Source organism: Simochromis diagramma, unplaced genomic scaffold (assembly GCF_900408965.1).
Source record: "Simochromis diagramma unplaced genomic scaffold, fSimDia1.1 OVJJ01000596.1, whole genome shotgun sequence".
In the NCBI taxonomy this organism is placed as follows: domain Eukaryota; kingdom Metazoa; phylum Chordata; class Actinopteri; order Cichliformes; family Cichlidae; genus Simochromis; species Simochromis diagramma.
The window spans coordinates 12,659,261-12,675,304 of NW_024387245.1; the positions used below are offsets into that span (position 1 = coordinate 12,659,261).

General features: G+C 40.4%; 1 protein-coding gene across 1 annotated transcript; it reads right to left on the reverse strand.

Moving 5' to 3' along the window:
• Positions 1-1,028: 1,028 nt before the first annotated feature.
• Positions 1,029-12,183, reverse strand: slc20a1b (solute carrier family 20 member 1b). Its single transcript, XM_040053249.1, has 11 exons — positions 11,888-12,183; positions 10,137-10,852; positions 9,787-9,927; positions 9,095-9,180; positions 8,717-8,813; positions 5,342-5,461; positions 3,848-4,105; positions 3,091-3,721; positions 2,812-2,997; positions 2,603-2,687; positions 1,029-2,414 (listed from the first exon to the last, which is right to left on the reverse strand). Exons 2-11 carry the CDS (start codon positions 10,477-10,479, stop codon positions 2,259-2,261), a joined length of 2,103 nt encoding a protein of 700 aa, XP_039909183.1. The 5' UTR covers positions 10,480-10,852; positions 11,888-12,183; the 3' UTR covers positions 1,029-2,258.
• Between the last annotated feature and the right edge of the window lie 3,861 nt (positions 12,184-16,044).

Consider the following 16,044-nt stretch of genomic DNA (forward strand, 5'->3'; position numbering starts at 1 on the left):
GTCCTGTGACTTGATGTGTGAGTGATAAACTTAAGAATACATGCAGCAATCTGATCATCACTGAGGCGAAGGAGGACTGGATCATCCAGATGGTCCAGGCCCTTACATTTTTGGGGTTGAACATGGTCAGTTTACTGTAGGCCTCCCAACAGCTTATCAAGGTAAAAGAGAGAACGTCTGGAATTAGAAATGCTGTTAATGTTGTTCGAAATGTGTTTGAAAACAAGACATGAAGCAGGTGATTGATAGAGTTAAAGGTACTACAGGCCCATACTGAAGGCCTTATGATGTGAGGAAGTGCAAAATGTGATATAAAAGTGACACAATGAGTAGAAAAATTAGTTTAAAAAAAAAAAAAAAGTATGTGCAAAAGAGAATTCTAGAATGCCAACGGCATTGATAAACAACATGCACACTATCAATTTAAGAGGTGTGCTCACCTGTCACAGGACAGCTGTTGGACAGGTTTCTGTTTATTTTGTGCAGAGACTGGCAGGAATGATGTCCTCAAGCATTATCTACAGCAGTGGGGTTGGATAAGAAGAATGAACCCTGCTGCCTCTGTAGTGCAGAATGGAGCAGGTGCGATGGGTTGTCTATGACAGACTGCAGTTTGTTCAAACCTTCTGTTCCTCAGCGACTCAAACGGCCCCGGATTCTGGCCAACTTTTCGATTAGTTTGTTGATCCTACTAGCATCTCTGGCAGCAAAGTAAATGGCTGCCATTACCACAGTCTGGTATATCTCTGACATCTTGCTGCATGCACTGGAAGCACCTAATCTCAGAAAATAGGGAGCAGATATTTGTTTTGTGTTACCAATTGTCAAAATACTGTTAAAAATGAGTTGGAGGGGGGTATATTTTAAGGTGTTGAAGGCCTTCCAGAGATGTTCACAAGAGGGGAAATTTATTAAAAATAAAATAATCTGTACAGATATCAGTAGCTGTATACTGAGTTTGTATTGATACACATTACAGTAATGTCCCCTTCATTGTAGATCATCAACAAAGACAAGTTCAACAAGTATTCTGTTTTTCAATTTTTATTTCCATTTTTCCTTCCACAAATGTGGAGTAGTACATCTTGATATGCCTTAAAAACAAAAACTCTTTGGTACCTAATGGAAAATAAAACAATTAAGGCAGCTACAGCATCTAGGTTGTGAAATGCATTCATTACTGCATTCAATCACACACTGGGCACACAATAAACTTCCAGTTTTCAGGTTCCTGATCCTCATCATGTATCATCCAGAGGAAGGGCGGGAAAACCTAGTTGCTTAGGCAAACTGAATATGTGTAATAATATGCATCTTAATGTGGACTACAAAAACAAGGCTGAAGCCAACCTAGAGCGCTTAAACCATTAGGGATGATTCAATCAAGTTTTAACAGACTTAAGGTAATGTTTGGGAACACGTTGTTGCACTAGCTGATGTTCAGAAATGACATTTCTCAACAGATCTGTTATTTCCACACTGATCAAGAACAGAAAGTCCCAACCAGGAGACGCAGAGCGATAAATCACCAACTACCAATTTGGGCTGTGCCATTTCTTACTAGTGTGATGGCTTATGACAATTACGTAGTATTCCTCATAATGTTCAGCTGTAGTCATCCAGCACGGTAGAAAAACATGCTCAAACAGGTGAAAAACATTTTGATCTCTTAACAACAACAAAAAAAGGGTCCTAATTTGTCAGCTGAAAGAAAACCGGCTGTAAACTCTACTCTAAAACAGCGAAACACTTTCACCCAAATACTGCCTTCTTATTTTTCTTGAATCAGTCTCCAGCATGTGTGATGACTCGAGTGTTACATCTGTAATAGGCTAATACTGCATTTTCAGTTGTTCATTCCTGCCTAATGTATAAAACAAAATGGCTGTACATAATAATCATACATAACCGCAAAGTAAAAAGAACATGAATTATTACAAACAGTTGATTTAAGATTAACTCTTTACAGAATGATGACATATGAAAAAGAAAGCCAAAAGAAATGAAAAAGGTCGTAACTACAAGTTATGTGACCCAAATGGAACGATAGCAAGTTATAGTCTGAAAATGATGCAGCCAAGAACCACAGGCACATGTCACCGAACCCTTTCTAACTTTTTTTTTTTCCTTTTTCTTATAAAAGTTGTTGGCCAGAGGTAAGCGATATATTTTGGCCTTCAAACTTCACTCCTTTCTCTCCGGGTGCACGTCGGAGCGTTTTTTTTCCTCCTCCCCCTGCTTGGGGTGCAGCTGAATGCTCACAGGATGACGTGGACGAAGATAGCCATGATAGCAGCACTGATCAGACCAGAGATGGGAACCGTCACAAACCACGCCATGAAGATGTTCCTGAACAGACGCCAGTCTACTGCCTTCTTTGAGCGCAGCCAACCTACTGCCACCACAGAGCCCACCTATTTCATATAAAAGAAAACAGTCAAATGATCTTTGTGCATGCATATGCCTGACATTTTATTGAGGAGAAACTTGCTCCACATGTGGAACTTCTACCAGACTGTTTACTCAAGCCTCCCTCTTATGAAACAGTCTCTTCCCCCATCTCTCGTTTGAGTTCCCAGACCACAGTGTTTGACCAGCTTACCTTGCAGTGGGTGGTGGAGACAGGCAGGCCAATGTTAGAAGCAACCACGACAGTCAAGGCTGAGGCCAGTTCGATGCTAAAACCACTGCAGGAGGGGAAAGAAAAAACTCATGTGGATGTGTCTGAGCAGCTCAAATGTAAGGAGCAGTAATGTCTGGGGAGGATGTGGTTCTGGGTGGAAACAACTTATGAACTGTCTAAGTCTTTACCTTGAGGGGGTGATGGGGGTGAGGTCTTTGCCCATTGTCTGAATCACCCGGCGACCCCATACCCAGAGTCCAGCGCAGATACCCACACCACCATACAGCAGTAACCAAATGGGTGTATGTGCATTTGAGAACACGCTGCTTGTTTCGTAAACCAACCACAGAGCTACCAAAGGTCCAATGGCATTACTGCAGAGTGGAGAAATTTTTTTGTTGTTATTAACAATCTGGCAAAGAAACAGGTCACCACACACTTGTCTGATATGATATCATTAACCATACCTAACATCATTTCCTCCATGGGCAAAGGATCCAAAGCAAGCAGTAAGAATTTGAAGGAACTGGAACAAGACTGAGACTTCTGGTTTGTCTTTTTCAGGCCTTTCATCATCCAGGGAACTCTGGCTGCTACCTGTATCCTTGATCTCCATGTCTAGCCTCACATCACCCTCTACCAGACCTTCAGGAGTTGTGTGCTCTGCCACAGCATTGCAGTAGCTGGTGTAGCTATCCATACGCAGTCGCTTTCTCTCCTGACTGCCTGATCCTGGAGCCTTGTTGCCATCCTCACAAGCACGGAAGTCCCCTTCTTTATGCTTGTCATGCATGCCAATGATGGTCATGGTGTAGGCGGTGTAGCTATTGTTGCGCCGGATAGGTCTGTCGCCTCCCTCTCCCATGCAGTCGCTCATTTTGGCCAGGTGGAGCTTGTGCAGTAGGTCTTTGTAGAGGGCTGAGTCTGTGTGGACTGTGTGGTACTGGCTATAACCGTTACTTGGTGGCTGTGGAGGTCTGTTGTTGAACTGAACATGATTTTTGAATTGAACCTGATTTTGAGCATTTGTGGAGGCACCGTTGCTTTGGGCTTGGTTACTAAAATGGACCTGACTGTTTGATTGAACCTGTGCAGGGGCTGCAGAAAAAAGAAATGTCATAAAATCATCTGCAAGTTAATCATAAAATTAGTATGAAATATCTATAGCAACTGTGATTTTAAGATGACAGATTTTTAAAACTTATTGTATTTTGGCATATTTACCATCATTTGAATTGCTGTAGTCTGTGTCATCAGAATCTCCGATGTCAAAGGCCACCCTGTGTTCCTTATTACTGTCGGCTTCATCTGAATCTCCGATGTCAAAGGCCACCCTGCGCTCCTCAGGGCCAGGAAGAGGGTCAGCAGAGTTGTAACTGGCAGCTGGTGTGGTAGATGCCTGCTTCAGGATTGGACAGTGGGCTTCTTTAAGCTCCTTCTTTTCCATCAGAGGGCTTTCAGTGGGACTGGACTTGATATCTCCTATTAGGGCAAGAGTTGGATTGAGAATTATTTGGATCGCATCCAAACATATACTTAGCATAGCAGAGACATCCTAACCCAGCATCTGTTTTTCCTTCAACTTCAGCTGTAGGGAGTCCAAGTGTTGCATAACCTTAAAGTCAGAAAACCCTTTGTACTGTAAATATAAAGATCTGTGTCCAAGGGTGGACTCCGGTGTTCACAGGATCAGATTAACAGGATTACAAAGGACATATTCATATTACCACTATTATGTTGTCTTAAGAGAGACAATAAACTAAATGTCCGAGGCTCACATGACATTTTTTGTAGCTTTAAAGTGAACTAGATACTCAGTGCCATTATTTTTTGTTCAATAAATCTAAGTGTGTCCTGGTGAGATTGCATCATCCAAACTGGTCATGGGTGGATCTGAAGCAATAGGTCCCCCTCAAACACACCTCCCAATGCACTGCCAATGCCACGTCAACACAAAGTCAGTGCGGGCTTATTTTTAGTCAAGGAGGTAAAGACCAATTAGTGAATCCTTATGACCCAATTAGTCAGCCTGTCTACTGAATCAAGGCAGTTTATGCCTTGTCAGATAAACCTGCTGCTCCAAGAGAGAAGTGTCGAATAAAGGATCTGTCAAATACATTTTTTTTTTTTTTTTTTTTTTTAAAAGAGAGCAAACCCTCTCTTCAAAAAAAGTTACTCATTTTAGGAGACACATTTTTCCCCAAATATGTCATTAACGAACCATTTCGAGTTCTATTAAGTAATAAAAGGCAATATTTGTGAACCTAAGTCATAGGTTGTATCAGACACAGCTTTTCTGTAATCAACCCGAAAACATAACTTATGCCAGGAGAGACTAAACCTGAGTCATTAAAGAGAATAACTGCATTGTAGATAACAGAGTGAGCCAAAAATACATTCATGGAGGTTAAAACGAATGGTTATGTCTTAACACCAAAATCACACTATTCGGATGCAAATGCATCAGAGTTTACTCTGGTTTTTAATTCTATAATCCTGGATTAAAGCAAAGACAATATTTTCACATTATTTTCATTAGAGTGAATCCATTGTGAAAAATATATCCCTGAACTCCATTTGCTGGATTAATATAATCCCACACTCGATAAGCGGAGTTGCAGTGCAACGCTCCAGTCATGATTTGTCCAATGGCTTAAGTAAGGAAACTGAGTCACATTGAGTTGAACAGTGAGTCAGATTGGCAAAAATGGGACTTACGTTCAATCTTCTTCTTTAGGCGAGGGCAGACAATAAACCAAACCACAATGGAGGTCAGCAGACCACAGGCCAATGAGATGAGCAGGATGCCCCACCAAGGTATCATGTCAAATCCCAGCACTGGAGGATCGCCAAGTGCCACGCAGATATAAACAAAAGCAAATAAGAGAAAGGCACATTTAAAAAAAAAACAAAAACAAAACAACTAGGCAGCAGGAGCTACCTTTTCTAGCAGACCATACAAAGTAATACACCAACATTAAAATATAATATAGAACAGCAGTTTTATAAATATGTAAAAATATAAGCCCCTCTAGAAGAGGTCCTATGAGGGGAATGAAGTTTCATTTTCATTCATTAATGGCACTTATGTTTGAAAGTACTCAAGTACTCTGCAACAACTTCAGTGACTGCATAGCTTCATTGTGCCACGTAGTTAAAAATGGAAAGCATATGTACCCCCAGACATGAACAGTTATGCAACACCAATGTCACCAAGACCCCAAAGTGCCCAGCTAACAATTACACAGAAACAATGAGTTCCTCAAAAGGAGACATAACTTGGGTAGCATAAAAGAAAAGCAAAAAGAGGGGGGGGGGGGCTTGTACTAGGGCACTTTGCTGTAAAAAATGAAGGCACCCTCTTGCCAACACTGCAGCAAACCTGGTGCAGCACAAAGATGTAGCGCAATGCATGCTGGCAGAAAGTTACCATTTACATTTCCCTGGAGAAGCAGTTATCCATGTCATACACAAAGTCAGCAGTTTCATGGGGACAAAAACAAAATGTGGATAAAAATAAATAAAAAATAAAAATCTACCACCTTGTTTGAATGTCCGGACATGACCTTGGCCATAAACGCCACACTTCCACTAAAATATGGATTGTTTAGGAAGTGTAAGAGAAGAAAAGGAAATGAGGGCCATGGGGAGGTGATAAGTGTCTCAGTTACTGTGTTTGTTTGAGGGCACAGTCCACACAGTGCACTGAGTCACGCTGCAGCATGAGACTGCGGAGCACCTAACTCGTGTTTATTTAGTTACGCAATGGAAGCTCACTCCCTTTGGGACAGGAGAGGCATAAGGAAAAAGTGGACGGTGACTCTTAACAGTTAAGTCTTGTCTAGGACTGAGTACACTGACTCACTACTAGAGACATCCAAACACACGTGGTACTACCATGCATTATTAAACAGGAACTCATCTGATATCAAACAGGATTTTAAAACTACAGAATAAAGAGGGAAATTATCCACCCGGATGGTAATTTTTTTTTTTTTAAAAAGGAAAAAAGTAGTATAGATTAAAAAGCTGGGCTGCATTTTGTAGTCTGATTAACACTCTTACAGAAAGAAGTGACTTTATACCACAAGCATGCAGTGGGATGACTGAAACTGGACAGTAAATGAAATTTACCCACAGCTGTGTTCCAAAACACTTGCAGAAACCTATATTCCATGGCCTGCATTACACAACAACAAGGTTTGTTTGTTTTTTTCCCTCCCAGTACTGTACATGCAGTACACCACCAACCTCAATTACAATGACAGTTAAAGGAGGAGTTTGAGTCACTTGGCAAAAACCCTTTTGGTTATCTGTCCTTAGGGCACTAAGGACTAATGACATTTGTAACGCCTCATAATGAATTAAAATCTGTTACACAAGAGTTGACTATAGCAATCGCTTAAAAGTTGTTTCAGGATCATGGCTCAGGTTGAAACAAGTCATCCGTGCTGTGATGCCAATTGTTTAGTGCCCCCATGGTAACTAAATCCAGTGACTGTTTTTCAGTGGGTTATTGAGGCAGAAAATTTGTGCCCTGCTACAAAAGATGGAGGTTTATCAATTGAGGCTGGTATGAGGGGTCCAGATATCCTGTCACTCTGACACTTTAAATACATAATAATAACAAAAAAAAAAGCCACGGTCCTGTTTAGACTTGTGTATAGAGCAGGTGCGAACAATTGAGTGACGTGCAGCAACGAGGACAAAATTTAGGGCAGATTCAGCGAAACGTCATAAACAGGGAATTGCGTTCAGCATCTGTGCTCTGAAGGCTTAACAGTACTTTACCTGAACTTCATTTGTCTTCATGACTGAATGGCATGAAGTTGGCTTTTAGGGTACGTCTCCCTTTTACAATGTATATGGCTGCAATGCAGTGACAGCAGCTGAATGATTTATGAAGGAATGAAGTCACACTGAGCCTCATCTGTACAGGACAGTCAGCTGACCCTTAAATTCTCTGGCCCAAATGCTCACTTGAGGTCTCTGGCACTGGTGTTTATATTGAGCATAGGAATGTGCTGTGGGGTGTCTGGTATCCAACTTCACCACTAAGCTAGCATAAAGATCAGGGAATGACACAGGAAACCAAACACACTGGACTCAGTTAGCTGCAGATACTGTTGCTGCATTAAGGTGCATTCATCAGCAATAATGCGCTGCTGTCGTCCTGGGTGCCAGAGCAGTATTGTAACCAAAGCCAAGCCTAGACTATAGGTCTGAAAACCTAAATGTTTCTTGTTTGTTTGTTAATTATAAATGCAGTGATGAATTTGTGTTACTGGGCCAATGACAAACAACTGAGGAGAGGAGAGTAAAACCTAGTCTACTTTACTTTTACAAAGTTTGTATTATGACCTCTGTCTTTGTGTACAACATGTGAGTATATGAATGCTAGTTTGTCTTGTGAATATATTTAAAAATAAAATTGCAGATGGCAATTTCACGTGTGGTGAACTTGATATGACTGTACTGTTGTGCCTGACTAACCAGGGATTTACTGTCTATGTGGGAAGTGCAAGTGTTCTCTTCTTAGTGTGCTGATGTGCATTCACACATCAGCTCACCAGATCTGGTCAAACTCTGGCCTGTAGCCGTCATTTAAATGGCCCAGGCCAGCTAAGATCTGGAACTGTTAGGCCCTGCAGAGAGAAGAAAACAAAAGGAGCGAAAATGGCTCATTTAATAAAGAGTTTCTGGTAAACCAAAAACCAGCAAATATTAAGAGCATTGCCACACAGATTCAGAGCAATAATACAACTACTAGCAGCAGACAACTTTGACAGCACACTCTTTACTTCTCTTTTCCTCCTGCATGCCTGAAGTGATGTCAGGAGTTAAATGAAATCTTATTTCCATCTCCCTGTTGTGCTCCACTCTAAAACTTCATGCCAGCTATGACCCACATAGAACCACAAAGCAAGAGAGCTTCAAAAAAACATGTTAAAATAAACACGGCTTCTGTGAAAATGTTAAACAGTCTGGTTCAGGCTGGAATATGTGTGGGCATCCGGCTGTCTGAGGGAGCAGCTTATTTTAAGCTGTGGCTGTGGGCAGGCATGCAGAGCAAAATGAAACAATGATACTCACCCGGAGCACCAGTGAACATGATGGAGAACAAGTTGATTGCCATTGTCATCGCATAGAAGACAGGCAGGGCCTTCAAGCCATTGGGTACTGGGTCTTCCTACAGGAAGAAAATAGAATGTTCAGAAATCCAAGTTGCCTCATCTTGCTGTCAGGTTACATTTCAAGGCACAACAAGCACAGTGGAAATCTGAACCATGTGTTCCTATAAGGAACTGCTTCAAAGCACAGTAGCTTATTTCCTGCCATGTAATAAACATTTTCCCAATTGCATTTTGGGGGTGGACCAGTACAGTGTTGAAACAGCCTTAAACCACAACTTCACTCTTCTAATGTTACATTAACCGAGCGTATCCACAATTTTGATAAAAGGAGACTTACTTTCTGTAAAATGAACCTGCGCACAAAATAGAAGACAACGGCTGACATTATTCCAGACAACAGGGGACTCAGGAACCAGGAAGCAACTGCACAAATAAATAAATAAATAAATAAATAAATAAATAAATCCAAACACAAATGGGAGCATTACAAAGCAGTGGAAAAGTAATGAGAGAATTTGTCAAAGAACAGTAGAAAAAAAAAAATTCCTAAATTCATTTAACTCCTACTATACAGCTTATTTTTAATAAAGAATGTGTTTATTTAAATAGAGTTACATGAGCATGATTCATAGAAACTAAAAACTAAAGGGAGAAGGAAGAAAGAAAGACACCCACCCACCCCACAGGCAACAAACTGAACTCTAGAACAACCCTTTAAAACTGCCTATTGTTCTCCAAGTCATCATACGACCTTATCAAATAACACTCCTTATTTGTACTGCCTCCTCCCAAAGTCCAACACAAAGTGGTGGAAATCACTATTGATTTGTACAATGAATGCTTCCCATGTCTGAAATGCTGGACCTGCCATTCATGAACATACTTGATTACTGATCTGGATTTGGGATGGTATTATCACACTGTAAGAGTCTTCACACACCGCCATTAATAAAATATACTTTAAATGCCTGTGATGAAATTCAGCTAACCATTAAAGGGAATTTCTATGTCAGTTGACTGGTTACATACCAATACGTAGGAGTTCAAGCCACTTGACGCCCTGCTGCCCTTTGGCAACCAGCGAGAAGCCGATAGTAGCACCAACAATGCAATGTGTTCCAGAGATGGGGAGCTTAAGGAAGGAAGCAGCCAGCTGCCACACAGCAGAACCTAACCAGAATACATTCATGACATCAGTTGCATGGTGTCATAATTTCAGCTTTTATACAGTCAAGACTGGTACCAAAAATATTCTACAACCAGATTCACCACTACTCCAATGCATTTTGACATCTTTAATTTCTACAGGCAATGCTCTGTCCACAGGGTTCATTGACCGACAGTTCAAATTACATGAAAGATAAGCTGCAGATACTCACCAACCATTGCGCTGACAGATCCAGCCATCAAGACATGTTCAGAGCCGTTGTACATGCCCACATCAATGATTCCCTTGCGAATAGTTTCACTCACTTTGGCCCCAAGAAGCACAGACCCCAGGGTCTCAAACACTGTTGCTAGAATACATGCCTGACGCAAAGTGACCACTCCAGAGCCCACGGCTGTACCAAATGAGTTAGCAACATCATTGGCACCGACAGAAAAGGCTAAGATGAAGGCAATGATAAAGCCAACAACCAGCAACCACACATACTCAGTCAGAGGTGTGTAGGTTACCATGGCAGTGGTCAGCACTATTGCAGTTGCAGTTGTTGAAAACATTTTTTGTAAGTTTTAAAGGAACTGATTCACAATCTTAAAGGAATAAATGCCAGACAAAATAGGGTTTTATATAAATCTGTTTCTAAACAGCAGCTAGTAAAATAAAGAGGTAAATAGAGGTAAATAAATAATTAGCTTTATTTTTAGGCCCACCTGTCTTAACAGAATTTGTGGGATTCAGCAGTGCAAACTTGTAATGGGTTTATCTGGATCTAACCAGAAAACAATTAAAGTAAACTAGAGGTACAGTGAAAAACTATTGCTATCCTAAAATTTTGGTGGATCTGTTATTGTCCTTTGGGTGCCGAGAGATTAAGCAGAAAGAAAAGCCAGCCATTGTGCCACTGTGACTGCAGATGAGCAAGGGTACATCCTGAAATGACAACACACACACACAAAAAAAACAAACAAGGCATCCTTCACTAACGTGAAAACACAGGCAACAACGATTTTACATAAGGAATAAACCTTTACATCACGAATAAGATATACGAGTAGAAAACCGGTAGTAACTGTGGACCGGAAGAAGGACATCTGGTTGCTGCCCTTCCTTAAAACGGAGGCCATTTTTAGTAAATGGCGCATGAAAGACCGCAACTATATTACACCAATGTCCTTTATTTTGAGTCAGGATAGTCGCATTTAAAATGTTAATTGCTGTACGGTGGATGATTAAGCGATCATGATGGGAAGCTCGAGATACGTCGAGCCGTTTTATGTGGGAGACATTTTAACTTTCCCTACTCGCACACGTGTCGTCATTCATTCACGCAACACGAGCGCCGTCTGTTCGTACAGCTTCACGCTCTGCGCTACAGAAGTGGCTGGCCCAATCTTAAAAAACAAAAAACATTTGGACCGCTCTCAAATTTGGCGTTTTAATCCACCATAATAGTGGCTGCGTCCATAAACAGCGTTTTACTAGTGTCTGACGTGTTTATTTTCCGTAACAGGGGGACGCAACCGGATATGACTCAGTTTAGGGAACACAACTCAATGCGGCACCGGTTCGTTGTGTCGCGTGTGTCGACCCGGTTTAAAGGTCTATAAAAAGTGCAAACCAGATATAATTCTTGCTGCCTATATTCGCTTAGCATTAACATTAAGAATAGCAATTACATCGGCGTTATACACTGATACAAATTTAACATTGTATGGGCCAACTGCTAACTGACTCCCACACATAACAGTCTTAATCAATTCAAAGTCAAGTAAAGTATTTAATCCATATTAAATGTACTTTTTTCTACGAGTAAATACGCTAGCCACCATCTGGATCGAATGTTTAATACAATGGCTGGGGTTAGCATCAGCGCGTACTCTGACGTACGCCTTAATTACAAAATTCGTAAAATGAACGACTGAGCTTTTTATTAAAAAGGTATAAAAGGTTAAATATAAAACTTACCACACACTGCAGTTATCAGTCCCGTAGAGTAGTGCTCACTAGCCGTTAAGCTAATTAGCGCGCGCACACAGACGTTAAGACAGCGCGGGCGGGATAAAGAAAAATTTAAACGGATTATGAAATGTAACCCGTTCAAAAAATCTGCCCTTAAATTTTTTTTAAAAAATAACGCGACTAAAGAAAAATGATAATTGCGACAAAGTGAGTCAATATGGAGAGAGAAAACCCGCCTTATGGAATCGAGAAACTTCTCAGTTTAAATGAATGCCTGACAGACTCTAGAGGAACTCGCTTATACCGGTGAACAGAGCTGGGGGTGGCATCTGTTGTACAAGCCCCACCCGCCAACTGGGCGGGAGTAACTTCCTGTTTTCACGTGAAGGGTGCGTGGTCGTGCTTGCTCGTGTGTGCCCACTGGGAGCGTCTCCCCTCATTGTAAAATCTTATTTAATAAATTTGCAGTTCGCGCCATTGTCTTACTGTCTGGTGAGCTGACTACCGACAAACACATAAAAAAACTGTTAGATTCCGTCACAAAAAATGTTGCACATTTAGATGCTCACATATAGCATACATAGACACAAACCATAATCGTCTATTTCAGAGAAGCTGTCACCTAGAAACAGTGCATGAAAACAGTCAGTGTTTACGTTAACCGCATAACAGAAGACCTGCCGCTCATTGAAGTGCATTGTCCGGAAATAACAACATTCACAGTCAACAAAAGTAGTTTTCTCTGGTCGCTCTTCTTTTATTATGTTTATCAAGAGAGACGTGATATCCTGGACAGAAGAAGTTTTCAAAAAGCATGACAAAACATATTGTGCGCTGAGATGCGATAGGTTTATAGTAATTTAGGCAAATAAGGCAAAAGCCTACTAGTATGACAACGAGTAGGGATTGGATTACACACGTTACAGTAAACAATGTAGTAAATAGCGTAATTTTATAAAATATACATTATTGCATTATTTTATTATACGATGGCCTTGTTAATGTCGTTATTGTCTCTGGCTCTGTGACGTCACTTCTTTGAGGCGCATGGAAATTTTCGACGACTCCAGTAATTATGATTGCTGTCGGTGATCTTGAAGGCAGCATTACTGCAAGGTATAGGAGAGGCGACGTCAAAACACAAGTTTCAAGAATTCCTACCATAACCTCTAACGACATAATTTGCGCCTTCTCTAACTCCCACCTCAGCCCAGAAAGCCTTGTTTACTCCCAGAGGCTGCAGACACAGAAATGTGACCTGACCGTGGCCGTATAGAGGAACTGCCAATGTCAGAATATTTAGAGTTTGTTTAATTGCTTCAACTCAAGGAAATCAATATGGTATACAAACCAGATTAAAAATTGCTCATCCTGAGGTTATAGTTAAACTTCTGTGGTCTAAACCACTATTAGTACTGACAAGTAATTATAACCCCACCCTCTTTGGCAGGACTTGGGGAGAACAATTTTCAAAAATTATTATGATAACACAGGGTTAGGGTTAGATTTTCAGGCTACTTTCTGTTCACTGCTCAAAACTCAGAGTCACAGAGGAGCACCCGATGGGATAAAATAACCACTTTTATTTGACTACCTATGCAAATTGTAGCAAGTCTGATATCTAAAGCAGCATAGAAACAAATGGTTGTGTTGAATTCTTCTTTTTTTGTCTTAGAGATAAGTTAAGCTAAACAACAGGTTCTGAAAAAAAAAAAAACACTTAGCCTGGCCTTTTGATAATACTGAACTACACTGCTTTCATGAGCAACAAACACATGACCTTAAAGAAGTGAGCGAGCTGAGCCTAAAAAAAAGAGACCTGCTGTATTAGTACAGTCGTTTATCACCCTTGTTTATTGCTTGCAAGGGTCTTAGGCTACATAGAATAACTGAATGAAAATCTAATGAATGGCAGGTAATTCAGATTAACCTGTACTGAAACCTTACACTCTGCTTGGTTAAACAGCGCCATCTGGAGTACATTATTATATATAAATAACCCTGGGCCCGTATATTTACGAGGCTTCCTTGTAGCAAGAGTAGCTCCCAGTGATCAAATTCTTAGAAATGTTTTCACCTTTAAGTTAGAACTGTTCACAAAGCACATGAGCCCATAGCTCCTCAGCAGAAAACTTGTTAGGTGAGGGGAAGAGGACCTTTAAGAGTATTAAAACCTTTAGAAAAAATACAGTCTATTGACCCATTGACATGCAGGTTAATTAATTATTTTAAGTTTGACAGGGAACACCATCAGTGTGATGCACAAAAAAGCCAAACAAAAAACAAAAAACTAAACAATCTGAATGGACATGCTACAAGCTTGCAAGAAAGAGTCTGCTGTAAAGATAGAAGGCAGGCCTCACCATTTATACAGTGTCTTATGGCAACTGGAGGAATTTCTGCATTTACTGAAGCATCACACATTTTGATCATGCAGAAGAGTCATCTGTGGGCTTCAGTAACCTACAAAGAGGAGGGAGAAACAAAGGATGAATAACAGTGAGCTAATTAAAAGCAGCAGGTTAGATCCCTTGGAGCACTTTCACAGCTTCACGGTGCGCTTAGTGTTACTGATAAAAGCTGAATATTTTCTCTGTTAATTTCAAAGACACAAATATTAGCAGTAAACATAACTATCGACAAATTAAATCAAACAAGAAACAGCACATTTAGGCCTGTTTTTCCAAACATTTCATCAGCCTGCGGATGTTTTTAAAATAATTTACACATTATTTATAACAATACCATATCTAAACCGTAAATTAATGAAATCTACTATTATCGGCTTCTGGTTGTTTCAGAACCAAATACTTATTGTTCCTGCCCTAAAACTATGGTCAAATCTGTATTTCAAAACTAATCTATTAATATTTATGGTTTGTGTTTGTGAAAGCATCAATAGACAGGTCAAATTCAATAGAGGAAATTCTTCAGGCTCTGATGTACAGAAAGAACCAACCAGCATTAGTAAATTCTAACCCTTTAGGGGATAAAGTCTCACATGTTGTTTTTATCACTACCTGTACCCATGCAAATCATATATAACCTTAGAGACATGACACGTATCTAGAACTGTCGGGGTTTGAAGCTTGTAGTGGCAATACTTCTATCTTCCCAAGAATTGCAGATGCAATGAAGTGATAAAACAAACTAAACATGGAAACCACTATCATTTCGCCATGAACCACACTTTAAAACAGGGACAACCTGTCTGTACTACCTGTGTGTCTCTTTGTTTTGTAATAACATTTCTAAAAAATATATGCTTTTAAGTAGGTTAATGCGATCTAGATCACCACCACTTGGGGAGCGATATTACGTATCGGTATCGGTCCGATACTGACGTAAATTACTGGATCGGATATTGGAGAGAAATAAAAAAAATGTAATCCGATCCATTAAATATCAAAAAAGCACCTCACAAAACTTGCGACACGGCGTAACTCAGCTCATAACCGCAGCACGTCGGAGCAGTATGCTCACGTGATAGAGCGGCTGTGTGTATTTGTAGCCTCGCTACCAAACCAGCATTTCATCTCCGAGGAAGTTATCCCAGAGAGAAGTAAAGCAAGTGTGTAAGTTCATCTCTGAATGTTTGTAAAGCTTTGTAAAGCCATGTTAAGCTTAACAACTGATATATGGAGCGACTGCCTCTTCTTGCTGCTACTTCAATCGTGAAACTGATTAATGATCAGCTGTTCGGCTTTTCTGTGGCGAGTCAGTCTCTCTTCTTTGTTTTTGGCCCACTTTGCGCCAGAAAGAGGAAACCAGCAGCTGAACAACAGCAGCACGTTTAACCTTTATAATCTGTTGTTAGAATTTATTTAATATTACTTTCTACACCAGGATCTTTTTCTACGTAGCTGACGCTAGTAACTGTGCAGGGGCGGATCTAGCAAAGTTTAGCCAGGGGGGCCGATAGGGCATGAACAGGGAAAAGGGGGGCACAAAGGCATACTTTTCTTTCTTATTCTTATTTAAAAGGTCTAGCTTTTAATAAATAATTATCCGAATCTTACACCCAAAGTTTTAATCTGATGTAAAATATATAGAAGTCCATTACTGTGTATAGTAACTGTTAAGTCTAATATACCCTAGTAAGCTATAGTACTTTTTCCTTTGGGAAGATAACATCTGTGCAGTCTGCAGTTCTGTTGAAGAAA